The sequence below is a fragment of the Abramis brama genome, assembly GCF_963993115.1.
Source record: "Abramis brama genome assembly, chromosome: 16".
In the NCBI taxonomy this organism is placed as follows: Eukaryota; Metazoa; Chordata; class Actinopteri; order Cypriniformes; family Leuciscidae; genus Abramis; species Abramis brama.
The window spans coordinates 14,569,106-14,587,336 of NC_139978.1; the positions used below are offsets into that span (position 1 = coordinate 14,569,106).

Here is an 18,231-nt window from a genome sequence, read left to right on the forward strand (position 1 = left end):
TAACTTCTACTTTACAGATACATTTTTACTTCTACTTTTACACTCAAACACATAAAGCTTGCCGCAGTGCACCGGCAAAAGTAATGATTATGAATGTGTCTGAAAAAACAGCAAGGAGACAAAAACACTAGTTTACCAATAAATTAGTAAAATGTTCAGTGAGTCAGTGTCAGCTGCAAAAATGAAGTTGACGATGCCGACTTGCCATCACGGCAGTACAGTGCACATACAGAGAGAAATGTACTTTTCATATGGATTACATAATCAGAGAATATTGAATTTGGTTCATTTAAAACTAGACATTTCAAGCTTTCTATAGACATATAGAATATTCATGTGAGGCAAGTTTATGCTTGTATGAGTGAGTTTCAATTCACTTTTGTGATGTGCTCCAGAAGGTAGTTCATGGAGACCGAGATGCAAAAAGCGCACCCTGTTTGAGTTTTGTTGTTATTGTGAGTGTACACAAATAAAAGTTTCAAATTTAAATATTCAAGCACAAGAAGACATGAAATAGAGCTCAACTGCTGCCATCTGGCTCTGACCAAAATTATCTGAATGCACCTGACGTCGTTATTACAACTTCCCAACTTGTTAATACAAACTTCCCAGAACAACTTGAACACACCACTAGACCCCGTCCAATCAGTGTGCCAAATTTAACAACTTTTTACCATATGGTTCCATGGGCTGTCTTAGACACTCAGCCAGAAAAAGAATACAAATATGGTGGAACAAAAATACCATTGGTGCTTGATCTCAGATAGAACATTTGCAGTCAGACTTCTATAGTAAAACTTTAATGGATTAGAAAGGAAGTAATTTGGGCTTTAGGTCTTGTGTTGACTTGTTCCAGTTCCAGTTCCAGTTTCTCTTCTATCCTTTTCCCAAGACACACTTAGGGAAGCAAACATTTAAAAAATAATTTTTGCCATGGGCTTGTTTGTTTCCTCCTCCCTTTTTTCAATCTTTTAAAATCTATTTATTTCTAAAAATATTTGACTAGTCTTGATTCTAACCAGATGGGGAGGGTGACCTCTCTATGGGGTTGGGAGAATGGCAGCACCTAGACTTGGCACAAAATCAGGAGTGGCAGATGGCCTGCCACGGACTAGCCATTAGCTCCTAGCAGCTAACAAGCTTCCCCTAGCACCATATAACACTGCAGGCCTACTAATAGTCCAAAGCTTATGCTAGTCCCCCGCAGCCCTAATCCTTTCCATGATTCCACTGCTCTAGCTCGAGTGAGCCTCTAAATGCCTCTGATAAGTCCAGCTTAATGCATGCTAATGTTGTTATCTTTGCTACATCCAATTAGTGCTACCTTGGAATCTACAGAAACATGTTGCTCACATGCGCAAACACTGACACAGCTCCTTTGAAAAGGATGTTAGGGTGTGTTATAGGCTTTTGGAGATGTTAACTAGTCACGAGAGGATATACAGCACGTGTGGAAGCGTTTCACAGCTTTACCTGTGGTGACGGCAGCAGGAATGGGTGTTAACTGGAATTAGACCAGGGCTTGTCAACTACTTTCTTTCGAGGAATAGAATATCTAAGAAATTTACAACAATGTACACTTATTAGTGGAGGGCATTTTTATTTTTCAGTAACCAGATGTTTTCAAAGTGAAGTAGCTCTACACATCACTGAACAGTCAAACAAACACGATAATCAAACATACAGTACTCATAATAATCTTTAAACGATTTAATTTATACTATGAGACATAACTAACTACATTTCTGTTCAAAAGTTTTGGGTCGGTAATATTTGTAATTTTTTTGAAAGAAGACTATGTATTTGATTAAAAAAAATGCAATAAACCAATAAATTATGTTTTATTAAAGTTCGGGAGGAACACATTCAAATGATCTATCCAATCAGCATGAGTTTTCCTCAACAATTTTACTGCACCCCTCCACCACCCGACTCCTATACTTTTGGCTGGTCCCTATCCCAGCCAGGGATACGGGGGGAGTACTCTGGGTTTGGGCCCAATTCCAAGCTTGGAGCACTCCCCTTGGACAGCAAGGTAATTTGTAAGTATGAACAACTTAAAATGTAATTTATTCCTGTGATGGTAAAGCTGAATTTTCAGCAGCCATTACTCCAGTCTTCAGTGTCACATGATCTTTCAGATTTCATTCTAATATGTTGATTTGTGACCCTGGATCACAAAACCAGTCTTAAGTCGCACGGGTATATTTGTGGCAATAGCCAACAAAACATTTTATGGGTCAAAATTATGCAGACGTATGTCAATTTGATGTATTCCACTTAATATTCAATAAAACAATATACAATAAGATTCGTTAACAACGTGTTCTTCTAAAATGAGAGTGAGCCACAAATCCGTGAGTACAGATTACAAACCCATGGGAACGGATTGCGTAAGCGTGGGCACGGTTTATGAATTTGTGGGTACAGATTGCAAAAACTGAAGGCACGGTTTACAAATCTGAGAGCGCGGATTAGAAACTCGGGGGTACGGTTTATTAATCCGTGGGCACGATTTGTTAAACCGAGGGAACAGTTTGAGAATTCGTGAGTACGGTTTATAAACTGAGCGGACGGATTGCAAAACCGTCGCCACGGATTGTTGTTTTTTCTCCCACAGGTGACTTCCTGGGCTCCGTAGATTCCAGATTTTCAAATAGTTGTATCTCGGCCAAATATTGTCCTATCCTAACAAACCATAATATCAATGGAAATATTATGTGTTCAGCTTTCAGATGATGTATAAATCTCAATTAAAAAAAAAAAACCCATAAGACTGGTTTTGGTCACATCTGGTCACATTTGGTGCTTAACAAACATTTCTTAATATTAATATTTCTTAATATGTTGAAAATAGTTGTGTTGCTTAATATTTTTGTGGAAACTGTTTTAAAAGTTCAAAAGAACCGATTTTATTTTAATCAAATATGTGTGTCTGAAGAGCAAGGAATATAAGAAAATCAAAGGGTCATAAAAATATACTGAATCTGGCCTGTGGACCACTAGTTATCACCCTGAACTCGAGGCATGTCTTACTAAAATCATATTTTCTTTCTTACCACTGGGCCAATGATGATGAGAACAACTAGAGGGTTCTGACTGTGCCATTCTGTAAGAAAGAAAATCAACAAATTAGATTGAACACACATAATAATGTCTATTAACAATAAAAACAATTCCAATGATACAGTTTATGTTCCATGAAGAATGATTTTAAACTGATTTTATAGAGCAGCAATACCTGCAAAAGCTTCTAAAAGATACAGGGGATCCTTAACTCGTCTGAGTCCACATACCAGCAGAAAAACATGTAGATTTTCCACTTGCTTGGTAAGCACACCTAAAACACAAGACATAGAATGTCACATCAATACAGTCTTGGAATCTTTATACATTGTATCATGATTTAGTCTTTGGTACTTTTCAAATGCCTTTTATGTATAGATTTGACAGTTTTACCCATGATTTACATGACTTTCAATTTTAAAGGGGTTATGAAGTGAAATCAATATTGAGGGATTTGTGACGTCACACAGGCAAATATATTTGCATATGTCTCCAGAGCAAGACATCGACAAATAGTTTTACATCATCGCACCATAGGCCCCGCCCACTGGCGTTCAGTCGCTTAATGGCTGACATTTGCCTACACTAGATGTGAGAGTTGCGTCGCATCAAAAGCAAATAAAACCCATTATAATAAATGATACTGTCTATACTGGACACAGTAGAGTACTTGAGACTGCTGACAAGAGGACAAATGGAAGAGTGAAAAAAAGAAGTCCGTTTGCGTCTCTATACAGACTTCAGAAGGATCCCAGGATGGTTTATTTTAATGGAGTCGGAGGAATATATGTTTGTTCGGAGCATTTTGTTTCGTAAATGAGGCACAGTGTAATAGTGAGTTCGCAAATAAACTTGTTGAAACATGAATCAGCCAACTGTATTGGATCTGACAGCAGCTGCATCACAAACCACAAGTAAATGATTTCATAAGTCTTTGTCTGTAAATGACAGTTTTATATGGATGTTTTCAAAAAACTTATTTACGTGCAATAGCGAATGGGCGTTGATACGGTTTCCTAAGCAATGATGTTAGCCAATCATAACTGTGGCCATTTACTGACAACACTTAAAGGAGCCCGAATCAAGGTCGAAAAAATATTTTTCACACGTATATATTGGTTTTGTTTTTTTGTGGAAAAAAACTTTAATAACATTATAAGTATGTTGTCCTCAAGGAACATATTAAAATACAAATAAAAAATCCATGTCCCCTTTAAAAATCCATCATAAAAAAATATCAGTTTATGATAGTTTAAAACAAAGAGTAAAATAACACAATGGGCCCTATCTTGCACCCAGCACAATTGACTTTGTACACCGACACATAATCATTCCTATTTTGCACCCGCACACAGCGGACTTTTCCCTCCACAGACGCACATAATCCCTGGTGCTATTTTGCAGGTTTATAAAACAGTTCCGCCACTGACCAGGAAAAACCTAGTCTAAAGTCAGAGGCGCATTGCGCATGTTATTCATATGCTATTTTAAGGGCACATGCTTTACCATAATCAATGTAGCGTGTGCACAACATGCATACACTTTGCTTATCTCATCTACACACAGATGCAGCAGTTCTAATTTTTAGAAAACCATACATTATTACAAGGAAAAATATTAACACAAGAGGTAAATCATTGTTGTGTCCATGAAGAATTGAAAAAATAGGCATAAATCTAGCTTACACATTTACCAAAATTATTATATGCCTGTTTAACCGAAGCTAATTTGGGTGCGTTTCTCCCATCCCCAATGTCACTTCTCTGTCTTTTACGACCCTGACGAGAACGTCGGTCTCCTCGTCTGTGAACCGCTTCTGTCGCGTGCCTGGAAAATCCGCCGTTATAATAGCAATCCGCCATAGAACAAGCGCGCCTGCTCTTAAAGGGAATGTGAGATGTCGCTCTGATTGGTTTATTTCACGTTATGCCCAAACCACACCTATGAATAATGAAGCTACTTCAGACCAACCCATTTTAGATTTGCGTCAGGCGCAAGAGTCATTTATCCCGCCGGTATAATAGCAACAGCGCCCAAGACCCGCCCACAAAGTTACTTGCGTTTCGCGCTTGATACTTGCGTTTCAGATCGTTAAAATAGGGCCCAATGAATATTGAAATGGTTTGTTTAGTGATTTCTAAACAAAAATCAATTTCCAATTAAGTTATATTTGGTCAAATTATGCTGAAAAGTGAGAAAATATTATTTAGTTGTGCGTGTTTAGAATGCATTAAATGACACGCTATGAAACTAGCCTTAGCTGAATAAAGGAGTCTGCCAATTTATTCCAAAAATGTCTACAATGCCATTTCCGTCACTGAAAGCTAGACCACAGTGTTAAAAGTGCTCATATTTTGAGAAACGCCTAACTACATGTGGAGAGAAACTGCTGCCCTGAATCAGAAGTTTAAGTGTTTCAGAGAAATGAAATGTAATGTGACATAAATCAATGCATACATGCTGTATCTCCATCTGTAATGAGGCTAATCCATCAAACAAGGTCATAGAGATGTCAGAGATGCAATAAGCGCAAAACTTATTGCATGCTCAAAGTAGCGTGCTTGACGAGTACTTTATCAACATGGCATACATAAATAGTAAGTATGTCATGTATATATGGTATAGATCACAGCATACACAAAGACTAACAACCATCTTTATGTATATTCTTTGGTTTAAAGCCGAACATCTGGATCACTGAACAACCACTGGATTTTTGATAATCACTGAGGAGGAAACTAAGGCTGTCACTTTGACACATTAACTTATTTCAATTATATATAACTCCCCTGATTTGTATGTAAATGTCTTAAGGAATTTTCCTACCATTGAAGACAATTATCCTCACCAAAGTACCATTCACACAAAAAACGCATTTGAATTCAAAGGCATATGGATTACAACAGATGATTTTTTTAACAGCCTTGAAAAAAATAAAAAAAATAGGCACATATATGTTCATGATGATACTACATGTGACACAGTACTCTCTTTTTTTGTCACTAGTTGGTATATGTGGGAATGTTCAGTCCAAATCTGTGCTTTGCCCCAGATCATCCCTCGTTTAAATCCCACCTATTCCAGATTATCCACCAAAATATGAGCGTTAGTGTACGCATGAGTGCATATGTGTGACGTTTGCACATAGTCAGACTTCTTATCTTAAACTGTCTTTACTGGACAAATACAAACAATGCAGAAAAACTTTCATTTAGCAAAACCAAATTGTAATTTCTGTCACCAAACGAAAATTCAATAATAACGACAGGTTCCCCCGAATACTCCCCCATCTGTCCTTAGCAAACAGATAGTCCTGCCCCAAACTCACGTCAGATTGTGTCAATGCATTATAGTTCAATGCATTGATGACACAAGTCATGTGAAAGGGCCTTTAGAGATAAAGTAGTATTACACATACTATTGTTCATACACAGTATAAATGGGTTTCTATAGATGAAAATACTGTGTATTGTTGCTTTTGAAATTTCAGCCACAACATCAAAATGGGATCAACATATTTGAGGCTCCTTTGCATTAAAATTGAAAAACCTATGAATTATATAGCACTACATATGTTTCAGAAACAATATCTTTATATTCACAGTGCTTTATTTTGCCTGTTTTGGGCAGGTAAAGCCAGAGCGCCATGCCATATGCCTGAGGACAAGAGTGATAAATCAAATGAACTGTACTACTCATTTGGCTACAAACAACCCATACACAAGCTGCTTAAAGTTGAGCATTGTTGCTTTTAGCAGAAATTGCTCCATATTCCTGATCTGGAATCAGTTCCTGGAATCATGTTAGTTTCGGCAAGGCTAAGGCTGGTCAGTGGTTAGTATGAGGACAGCTTCCACTCTTAGACATAGTACGGGAAGGTCACAAAAGGTGATGTGAGGTAAAGCTCTGGGATTAGATGACTGATGTAAGGGTACATGCTTACAATGGTTTAACTCACAGACAAGGGCTTTATGTGAATTTTTACCTGGACATTGATGGTTTCACCTCATTTACCCCATAGCTGGAAAAGCTGCCGGACCTAGACTCACATTAGCTCTACTGTATATAAAGGCGTTTCTAAAAAGGGTAATCAACATTCACACCTATTGTTTATCTAATTTCTCATCTAATTTTTTATTTTGAAAAGTTCAGCTTTCAGACATTTAATCCTCTTCATGTTAGTATGCATACAATTACAAATACTTTGGTGAATTTAATACATTTTTGTCAAGCACCAAATACATTTTTTAATATTTCACTATTATATTATAGTAGATGTTTATTTAGGGCCAGATCTAATTAGATCTAAATCTAATTAGAACATTTTAATTTAATTTGAAAACAGGAGGCAGAACTGCAATTCGAATTTAAATGCAAGGAAGTAGATTTAAAAAATGTTCAATGAAATTCATATGAAAAAAAATTCACTAGCCATGTTTCCGTTACAGATTTGCGCAAAACTTTTGCGATATTTTCTAAATGTCGATAAAAAACTATTGCGAAATTACAACGTTTCCATTACACGATGTTATGCAACTGAAACGTAACTCACGTTACTTCTTTCTCAACACAGCTTATAACTGATTACATGGTATAAAAGTTGCTACATTTATTTAAGTTTGAATAGGAGGCAATGAGTTTTATTTAGAACAAAAATTTTCGGGAAAGTGGTTGTCTGCAATGCGGCACTTTGTAGCACTGTAGATCTGTTCCATTAAACATCTCTTATTCATAAAGACCTGCACAAGAAGACAGCGAGAAAAAAAACTTCACAATGCCTGAATATATTTTAGCCTTTAGCTGTGGGTTTAATATCACTCTTGGAGCAGTTACTCGAGACAAAGACACACTTAAAGTAGTCTTAGTTTTCCAACATGAAAGTGCACTTGATATCACGTCCTGTTGAAGGGTATATCATGAACAGAGGACCTATACTAAAGATTAGGTCAGTTAATATGCGTCATGGGCAAAGCATTTTCAAATATTTAAATCCAAAACTAAACTAACGGATTTAAATCAATCAAAAAAAAAAAAAGATTAATGTTTTCTTCTTTGAAGTGCATTCATTTATCTGCAAGGGGCACCGACATGCTTTATTATGAATCTAAAAGTGTATGCATGTCAACCTGAAACAGGGTACTGTCACTGCAACAGTATTTGAATGTGAACAGATGATCAAACAGATACAGCTGAAGATAAATGTGATGTCTGATTTCAAAGGCTCAGCTGCACTGGGGTGCAGTCTAAATGTTTACCTAAAGAAAGTAATGGCAATAATTACGCTAAAAGTAGTTCAGCAGAGATTAGCCTTCGCTGCCAGAGACTGCAAATACTTCACTCCACCATGTGGCTGCAGGGAAAATAGGTTTTACTACATTGTAGAAACTCTGAACACACAAGAATATGAAATATTTATGGGACTTGCATTGGTGTAGATGGCAAATTCAAATGAACTAGTAATGATACACTGATTAAGAACTAAATATAAAGCTGTCAGGCTTATTATTTCCTCTGACTTACATTTACATTTAAATTTAATCATTTAGCACAGACACTTTTATCCAAAGTGACTTACAAATGAGGAGAGCAATAGAAGCATTCAAACTAACAATAGGACAACAATATGCAAGTGCTGTGACCCTTCCCAGTTTAGTCTAATGCAGCGTGATTTTGTTTTTTAAATAGATATAGAATAGAAGAGAAAAGAAAGTGTTCATATTAATGGATCAGGTGTTGCCGAAAAAGATGTCGTAATCTTTGATGAAATATGATCTTCAGTAGTTTCTTGAAAATGGCTACGGACTCACTAGCTTGTGTTATTACATATATGATATGGATATTATATATGGATGTGTGTGTGTGTGTGTGTGTGTGTGTGTGTGTGTGTGTGTGTGTGTGTGTGTATGTATATATATATATATATATATATATATATATATATATATATATATATATATATATATATATATATATATATATATATATATATATATACACATACATACATATATACACATACACATATATACATATATAGGCTACATATACATATATACATATATACATATACACACATATATATATATGGATCTTTAAAAATATATATAAATAATAATAAAATAATAGATAGATTATTTTTGTTTTACCTAAAATGTTATTTTAACTCTTTTATCTCTTCTAGTTTACTTTAAATAGCCATATATGGTATAATACATGGATTTTAACAAAGTAAAAATATTTAATTTGTCCCTTAATATGTGGTCATAAAAACATTGAATATATTCATTATATCAATTTCTATGTATTTACTGTTAACTACCTATATACAATTTTTGACACTGCATGACAGCTATAATTTTACACAGAAACATGTCTGATGTCTAAAACATTTCCAGGCACCTTGCGTGTTGTGAATTTGCAAACTCATTCCCACAGTAACTTTAACTTTGAAGTAAGTCCACAAATGCCTTTGATCGTGCACTCTAATCTAGTGTTAGAGGATTTGTGCACGAGAGTGGTTTACGACGGATTACAGCCATCCTTAAACAAGAAAGTGGGGGGAGTATGTCCTCCACTTCCACCACCGCCATCCATATCACTCCTGTCCAATTTCTTTTGACTCGTGATGGATGGATGGACTGCTGTATGGAAGGTCTGTCTATCTATTCTTTTATCATTCGTCTGCCTTCAAGCAGTGGCTGAATCGTAGACAAGCTTGCCAATTTTCTGCCGTCTCTCCGTAGGATCAGTTAAGATCTGCTCTGACAACTTGAGAGGGAAATATAATTACTGTAGGATGAATTACACCTCAAAGGTTTAAAAAATAAAGACAACCTAGTGGGCTTTCCCATTTGTGTGAGTGCAGTAGTAGACAAGTGTCTTTTCTACAGCTTTAGATCTAAGCGTTCACATGAAAGAAAGAGAGGAGGATATAAACAAACAGGCCTGTCACTGAAGGCGGGGGGAAAAACTAAAGGCAAATAAAGGCAAAAGCAGCACATCTCTCCAAAGGGAGGAGAAAATTCTTCTTCACGTTCTACAGAAACTGATTTGGACACACCAATAGTTGTGCTCAACATGTTTTACCCAGTACCTGTCTTCCTCGTCCCCTTACCTTTCTTTCCTGGGTTTACCCTTTTTTTTCTAGCCTGCCTTTGATCATAAGGAGCGACTTTAACATGAATGTTGGTGTGAAATGTTTTTAGTGGGGGATTTATACCACAAAGAAACACATGGGTGTATGTCTCCCTCTAAAAAAGCCAGTGTTAAAAATGATCAGCCTTTAAAATGGTACAACACATTTTAAGCATTTGTGAACGCTGGGTTAACAAACTAAAGTATGAGGTTAATAACAATGATTGTAAACAGGCATGTACTGGCCATAGGGAGAACTGGGACTTTCCCGGTGGGCCGGTTGAGTAGTGGACTGATCGGCGAAGCAAATGTGTGCCAGCTGCGAGCGAAAGCAGATCGAACGTCTGCCACTCTGTCAAGTTATAAACAGTGCAAGTTGCTTGATCAATTCAGATTTGACTCAGAATTTTGTGTTACACAGTTGTGTGGTGAATCTTACTGAAAACAGTCACGACAATGTAAACCGCATGACGAGGAAATTGTCAATCCAGCACCCTTATTACCTACAAACACTGTAGAAATATGGTGTTTTGGCAAAAATGTATTTATTAAAAATACATTTGCTGTTAGTACTTACATTAAACATTGTGGAATATAAATAACTTTCATAGAGTTTGCTTTTAGAGTTTTTTATTACAAATTCCATAGTTTATTATAATCTATTTTAGAAACCATTTCTATGATAATTCAGGGCATGGTTTTACCTGTGACTACCATGATCTTACAAATAGTTCAACTTTTTAAATCATTCTAATGCATTTTAATTGAAGTAAAATGTTAATTCAATTAGAGCTTGATGAAATAAAAATATCAGTCTTCCATAAATTAGGTATCATCTCTTTACCAATGTTGTTGTTAAAGGATAGTTCACCCTAAAATATCATCATTTACTCATCCTAACCGGTATGACTTTCTTTCTGTGGAACATAAAAGAAGACCATTTGAGAATTTATTTTTTTTTTTTCATTTTTTTGTGTTGGGCTGGATTTGTCCAGGGCCGAATTTTAGCCCCAGCCCAGCCCTGATTGTAAATCTGTGGAAATGTCACCAAGTTTCCCTCAGATATGGAGACAAAGCACAACATGAATGTCTAAAGCACATGCATATTTAATGAGGTGAGCATCTATGCAGTTTACAATTGGTTGTCTATTGCTAAACAATCTGCCGTAACACTTCTGCATCACAATTTACAGTTCATCTCCCAAAAGCATTGTTGGAGAACGGCTTCATAACCTAGAGTTAAAAGCGGTGCTAGCGGCATTTCAAAATCACAAGTGTGCAGTTGTGCTCAACCCAGTTTAGAAATAAGACACTTGTGAGACGCACAATCTCTAGTTGAAGACATGAGCGATTCTAAACTGATTTGAGAATGGAAACAGAAGCATATTTTAAAGCAGTATGTAGCAACTTTTGACTAATGGCATGCGTCTAACCTAATGGTTAAAGTCTAGTTCACCTTGCAGCTTGTTCTGGCCAAGAACAATCCACTTAAAAAGAAAAACAGTCTTAATTTTTTTTAAACCAACTAAACAAAGTTAATTTTGTTTTTACATGCAGTATATGGAAAAATAATTAAGACAAATATGCAAACGATTATTCTTTTTTTTTTTTTTTTTTTAAAGTGGCCGGAATAAGGTTTGATGTGCTTGTTTGCAGGGCTGCACAATTTGGACAACATTTTTATTACATATTTACATGATTATATACTGTATCTACATGATTATAAAATAGTAATGTTTAGGTCCCTATTGGAATTTCTTTATTTCTTCTTCTTCTCTGAAATGAATCACATATTTAAGGGCCTAAACATACTGGAAAACTCATGAAACTTTGCACACGTGTCAGAACTGGCGACAATTTACATCTGATATGAATATCAGAATTAAGTGTGGCAAAATGGCACGCTAGTACCACCTACAAAATTTCACAAAGTGCCCCTCGCGCTGTTTCATGTACGTCTATGAAATTTAAAAGGCACATTTACCATCCCAATTACAAAAAAAAAACAAAAAAAAGTCTCTTACAGTCAAACCCCAAACTCAACAGAAAGTCAGCCATTTTTAATTTCCTTTGCAATTTTTATTTACCAGTACTTTAACAAACTACTCCTAGAGTTTTGATCAGATCAACATCACATTTGGTCAGTCTCATATAAGTCTCGAATAATTGTTCAATTTTACAGCACATCTCTAAAATAACAGTGCTAAAATGTATTTACATTAATAGTCTTTCTTCTTCTTCAAATGTTAAACCACCAAACTTTTATTGTGAAGGAAAACCGCAAGGAAGCCTCTCTTTTGTTGACAACAACAGGTTTATAAGCTCATCTCATTACAAGTATAGAAAGGCACATGTTGCGTTGACTTAAACTCAGATCAGATGTAGAGATGGAGTTCATGTAGACCAGGATTTACTGAGAACCGCTCCAAAACATTGAAAACACCAGCTCATGAGCCATTTGAAAATGAACACAGTGCCATGCTTCGCACCGAAACATGCAGCGGACATATTTAATTAAATCACAGTCCTTTTTCATAATCACAATTAACCATTGTGATTTAATTTTATTCCAATTGATCGTGCAGCCATAATGTGAACTAGTCTTTTATATAGTATGTTATTAGTCAAAAGTTATAACACAATATTTTCTTATCATTTTCAAAAAATGCTTCCTCTAACAACATCAAAGTGTGCCTATTATGCTTTTTAGGTTATTACCGCATGTAGTGTGCAATATAGCCGTTTGTGGCTATGGGCTTCACTGGCTGCTCACAAACAACGTCTACTTTGACTGGCCGCCTGAAACACTGTAGTTCTAGCTAACGCCTGTAAGAGTTTGGTTTGAGTTGTCGACATGGCAAGATGACAAGTTTTCTGTGCTGTGAATGAATGCAAATCCACTTCGCACGCGCTTCCAAATGATGAGGACGCGGGTTCAAACTTATGGTAAAACTGATGCCTTGGTTGCAGTTCGTTTCACTGTATATACAAGTGCTAAGGAAGCCTACTGAGCTGAAATTCAGATCTGGTACCACACTGTAAACGGTCGACCAATCACAACAGACTGGGCAATCTGACCAATCAGAGAAGAGTAGGCTCTCAGAAAAGAGGGGTTCAGAGAGACTGAATCCTTTATCAAACCGTTTCAGACAGTGTGAGAAAAGAGGTGATGTTCAACATATATTATGAGAAAATTAAAAGTCTTTTTATTTTTTCTTGGATGCATGTAAATCTACTGTAGGAGACATCCAAAACAAAAATTAGGAACCTTTAAAATAGCATAATAGGGGAACTTAAACTATTTCAAATTAATTGTCACAGAAAAAATTGTGATTTGCTGCCTATTATTGCAGAAAACACAGAGACTCATGAGGAGCTCAATGACAGTCAAAAGTTCCTCTGAATTATGTTTTCCCAGTACTGTCAACCTCTCCAGCAATACTTACATCTCCAGACAGCACGAAGCCTCAGAGAAGAATAAAAGAAACAAAACTTCACTCTTGCCACTCACATCTCTGAGAGCACTAAATCATCCCTGCATCAGGACCTCATTTCCCATGAGCCCCTGCAGGTGTGACTCTCATCATCACCCAGTGCTATGAGGGGGTCTATACTGCACAATCCCAGAGGACCACCCAGATCTTCTGTCATGTGAAAACCTTCTCCACCTAAAAAACTCCTTCACAACTATAGACCTCCAACCTAGGTGTGATCCAGAGATGACATCTCCGCAATCCTGTCATTCACTCAACGTGGTAGGAGGTCAGAGCACCTGCTTTGATGGAGCTGCTGAGGCTTGTGTCGACTGATCTCAGAGCAGTGGCACCAGCCCCAGGGGTCTCCACAAACAAGCATGGGCTTATGTAGAGATCAATCTTCAATGCGGAGCAGCAGGCGCACTGGAGCAGATTACTCCAACACGCCAGCGCATGAGCTCATGGGAATGGATTCGATATTCTGGGCCTTGAATTGAGCTTTTTATAGAGTAAAGCAGAATGTTCATAGAATTGGGTCTTTCATTAGTGATGGGCCGATATACAGCAGCCCAAAAAGTATTTGGACACTTACAGTATAAATCTGAATGTCACTGCATTGCATACAAAATGTTAAATCAAGTGGCATGCGAACAAATAACACTGCATCTTTTCTCAGAACTAACTTTTGACAACAATTTTCTTATTTTGCTTGAAAAGCATGTTTGTTTAGTTCTACTGTCAATTAAATAAACACAACGCCATTTGGTTTGATTTTGTTATATACTGTTAAATCAAGAGGTTTAATCCAAGTCTTCACCCCTCGCAGGGAGTTTGATTGACAGGCGATCTGACCAATAATAATCCGCCGGATCCATCATTTTGTCCGACAAGTAGATTAATGTTTATTGTTTAAATTTCTTTAAAAAAAAAGATTACCAAAAGTTGAGACTTGAGACTGTCCTGTCTGTCAGCGCCCTCTTTGCTCCACAATGTATTTTTCACTGCGTGAGAACATTGTGTGGTGTGAGAGAGGCATGGCTTGTCGGACATAGCAACAGTAACTAAAGGGGGCGGGTCTTTGCGAACGGTCAATTGCAGAATTTTTATTTTTGGGTGTCCTATCCCTTTAAGGCTACGTTTACACGGAAACGATCTGAAGAGAAAACGCAAAAGTGATCACTTTTTATTCTGCGTTTAGACGAGCGTTATGGGGGGAAATCTGCGTGCATACGGTGACGCAAAAGTGTGTGAAATTCAATGTAGTATGCACTCCAGGCGGCTAGGTGGCAATGTGAAGCACTGATCGGTGCCTTCACTGTCTAGCAAACTTTTGCGTTTTTACCATTTAGACGGAAACGCGACGGTGGAGCGTTTTTAAGATTTCCACTCTGGAGGGTGGTTTCACTTTTTTGCGTTTTTAAGCCCCCAAAACGCTGTCGCCGTCTAAACGGAAGGCACATCTGATAAAATATTTTTACATTTTCACCCGCGAGCGTTCTCGTGTAAACAGGGCCTAAGATATGTAAATTTCTATAAAAACAACAAATTTCTCTATCATCGAATGAAATGTGAATAAAGTGATTGTGACTAAAAACAAGTTTCCACTTCCAATCATAAGACAATTCCAAGTAAAGAAAAATTATTGATTAAAAGCTTTAAGGAGCTGTATGTATGAATTTTCATGTATAACTCACTTTTTTATTGCCAATGTGTGAACAGCTTGTAATGAAAATTAAAAAAAAAACAAGACCTTCCCCAACTTCCTAGGTTGTCTATTAAAGCCTTTATACTAGCATATAGTATATTATATAATAGGGTAATTTTAATTACCTCATCTCTAGTCATGAGACCGGTGAATTGCAGAGCTTATGTAAGCATATCCACATCGCTATAATCATATGCGCTATGAACACATCGCTTTCTTAACTGCTTTTTTCTCCCCGCTGTCATTTTTGTTGTATTAAGTTTGTTATTGAAAGGAAAGCATGCAGCACATATTTACATATTCATCTAAACGCCGCTCTCAGCAGTGTGGACAGTGTCGGGATATTTGTAAACAGTATATCACCGTACAGGTATTTCCAACTTTGTTTTTATTTCCAAGAAAAGAACAAAAAAATCACCAAAACAGACAAACGATTTAAGTGGCATCAAAAGTATAAATACATCTTTGTTCTTTCTAAAATTGTCTTTCTTTCCTTTACTCTGTTGCCTCATCTCAAAATAATTATGCATGTTATGTATAGACTCACTGACACGCACAACCTCTTCGCTCCTGGCAGGCACTCGGGTTGTCTCTAATCAAGGTTGAGTGCTCTTGAGCCTATTTGAGTTTAAGAGTGTTGAGGCCTGAACACCACATGTATATTTAATGGGGCAACGTCTGTTTCTTATCAAAATTATCACAGAGTGTTTGAGAGGGATGATGATGAATGCACATGTCAAGGTATTAATCAAACAGGGTCTGAAAATTCATCTAATGCTGTTCTATCTATATGTCTATCATATAATTAATGATGTAGACTATTAAGTGGAGAGGAGAATTGTGAAGGTGTTGCACCTGTGCTGTGTAAGAAGTCGCTCCAGCAGAAATTGAATGCCACTTTGGTCTCGATCCCTGGAAACATATGTAGACGTTTAAATTATATACATTTCAAAAATATTCAGAGGCATTCAAAAAATTATTTTGGCCCACAACTTTAATGTAATGCCATCAGAAAACATTCAGTACTAATAAATTCTACCTTGAGGCTGCACACAGATCTTCTTGTTCCCACATCCCTGGAAAAAAATGGTCAAGAAAGAAATGTTAGCCCCCTACTGGACATTACTATTAGTGTAACCTTTTGACAAGTTTATTTCTGACTTCTCCACTGGTTTAATTATTGAAAAGAATAATAATAATAAAATAATAATAAAATAATTCTCTATAAAATATAAAGTGTAAAAGTATAAAGATTTAGAGATAAGCATAACGAGAAAAAAAAAATACATTTATAAATATTCCTAATTACTACAATTTTTACTAATTTTACTTTAGTAAGATATTACTAATTTTGCATTTTTTTTCTTCACAATTTTAAGATTTCCTGATATTACAAGGTTTGGTGACCCTGGATGCCCTGCAGATGAAAATAAAACTAAATGTCAACCATTAGAATTTATTGTTTTATGATAATAGAGTTATCCATATTCAAAGTTCATGCCCAAATCATGTCCTTGGCTATTGTAATAGCAGAAAATATCTGCTGGAAAAATCTCTGTGCAGTGGGGCGAATCCCTGATTTGCCTAAATCAATACCAGTAGAGGGGGGGGAAAATGATATAACAGCAGGAAGGTAATAAAAGAATAATATGTAAATGGCTGGTTGAGATAAAGTGGATAATTTCTCACAGACGGAGGGGAAATTGGCTGGATGTTATCAGTCCTGGGAGAGGGAGACCCCTGGTGTGTGTGGTGTGTGTGTGTGTGTGACAGAGACATCCTGTTTGCCTTGACTTCAAAATGTGTGTCTGGGGTTTCATTTGAGGATAAAACATGATGGAAATAGTGATTTTAATGCTGTGCTATTATAGGATGCAAGGCAGGATATTGCATTTGTAGCCGTTAAATCCTCCCGCTGTATTTATAGCATCAGTTAGCGCAGTAGTTGTCTCTCTTGTTTTTCCCCTCCTCTAGAAGCCCATTAGAAATGAACACTAGCAAGTTTTTGAAAGAAGTCTCTTATGCTCACCAAGCCTGCATTTATTTGATCAAAAATACAGCAAAACCAGTAATATTGTGAAATATTATTACAATTTAAAATAACTCTTTTCTATTTAATACATTTTAAAATGTAATTTATTCCTGTAATGTCAAAGCTGAATTTCCAGCATCATAACTCCAGTCTTCAGTGCCACTTGATCCTTCAGAAAACATTCTAATATGCCGATTTGCTGCACAATAATAATTTATTATTAATGCATGGCTTATCAGCACATGGGAAGAAGCCGGCTCAACACGTAGGCTATAAAACCTAGCGAACGTGTTAGGTGTTGCCCAGCCCGCAGCTCTAAAGATATCTGTCAGCGAGGCGCCGTGTGCCAGCGCCCAGGAAGAAGCAACACTCCTAGTGGAGTGGGGCTTTCAACCCAAGCGGGCAGGGCACGCCTTGGGCTTCGTAAGCCAAGGTGAAGGCATCCACTATCCAGTGGGCCATTCTCTGCTTGGAGACAGCCTTTCCCTTCTGCTGGCCTCCGTAACAGACGAAGAGCTGGTCTGCCTCATCTGAGGGCAGCGCTTGCAGGTTCATCACCTCATCCCGGAAAGGAGTGGTAGGAACCTTGGGCATGTATCCAGGCCGGGGTATCAGGATCACATGAGAGTTAGCCGGGCCGAATTCTAGGCACGCTTCATCGACCGAAAATGCATGCTACCCCTACCCTCTTGATGAAGGCCAATGTAACCAGGAGTACAGTCTTCCAAGACAGAATTTTTAACTCAGCTGATTGCAAGGGCTCAAAGGGTGGTCTCTGAAGTGCCGAAGGACCAGAGACAAGCCCAAGAGAGTATAGA

At 37.1% G+C, this 18,231-nt stretch overlaps 1 protein-coding gene across 2 annotated transcripts in view; it reads right to left on the reverse strand.

Annotated features, from left to right (window-relative positions):
* glt1d1 (glycosyltransferase 1 domain containing 1) overlaps positions 1–18,231 on the reverse strand; it is a 42,510-nt gene that overhangs the window by 13,984 nt on the left and 10,295 nt on the right. For both annotated transcript variants that reach the window (XM_084087149.1, XM_084087148.1), the window contains exons 5-8: positions 16,421–16,457; positions 16,237–16,293; positions 3,242–3,340; positions 3,060–3,109 (exon numbers count right to left, since the gene is read on the reverse strand). In XM_084087149.1, coding sequence (XP_083943275.1) covers positions 3,060–3,109; positions 3,242–3,340; positions 16,237–16,293; positions 16,421–16,457 — 243 coding nt within the window. The remainder of the gene's footprint in view (positions 1–3,059; positions 3,110–3,241; positions 3,341–16,236; positions 16,294–16,420; positions 16,458–18,231) is intronic.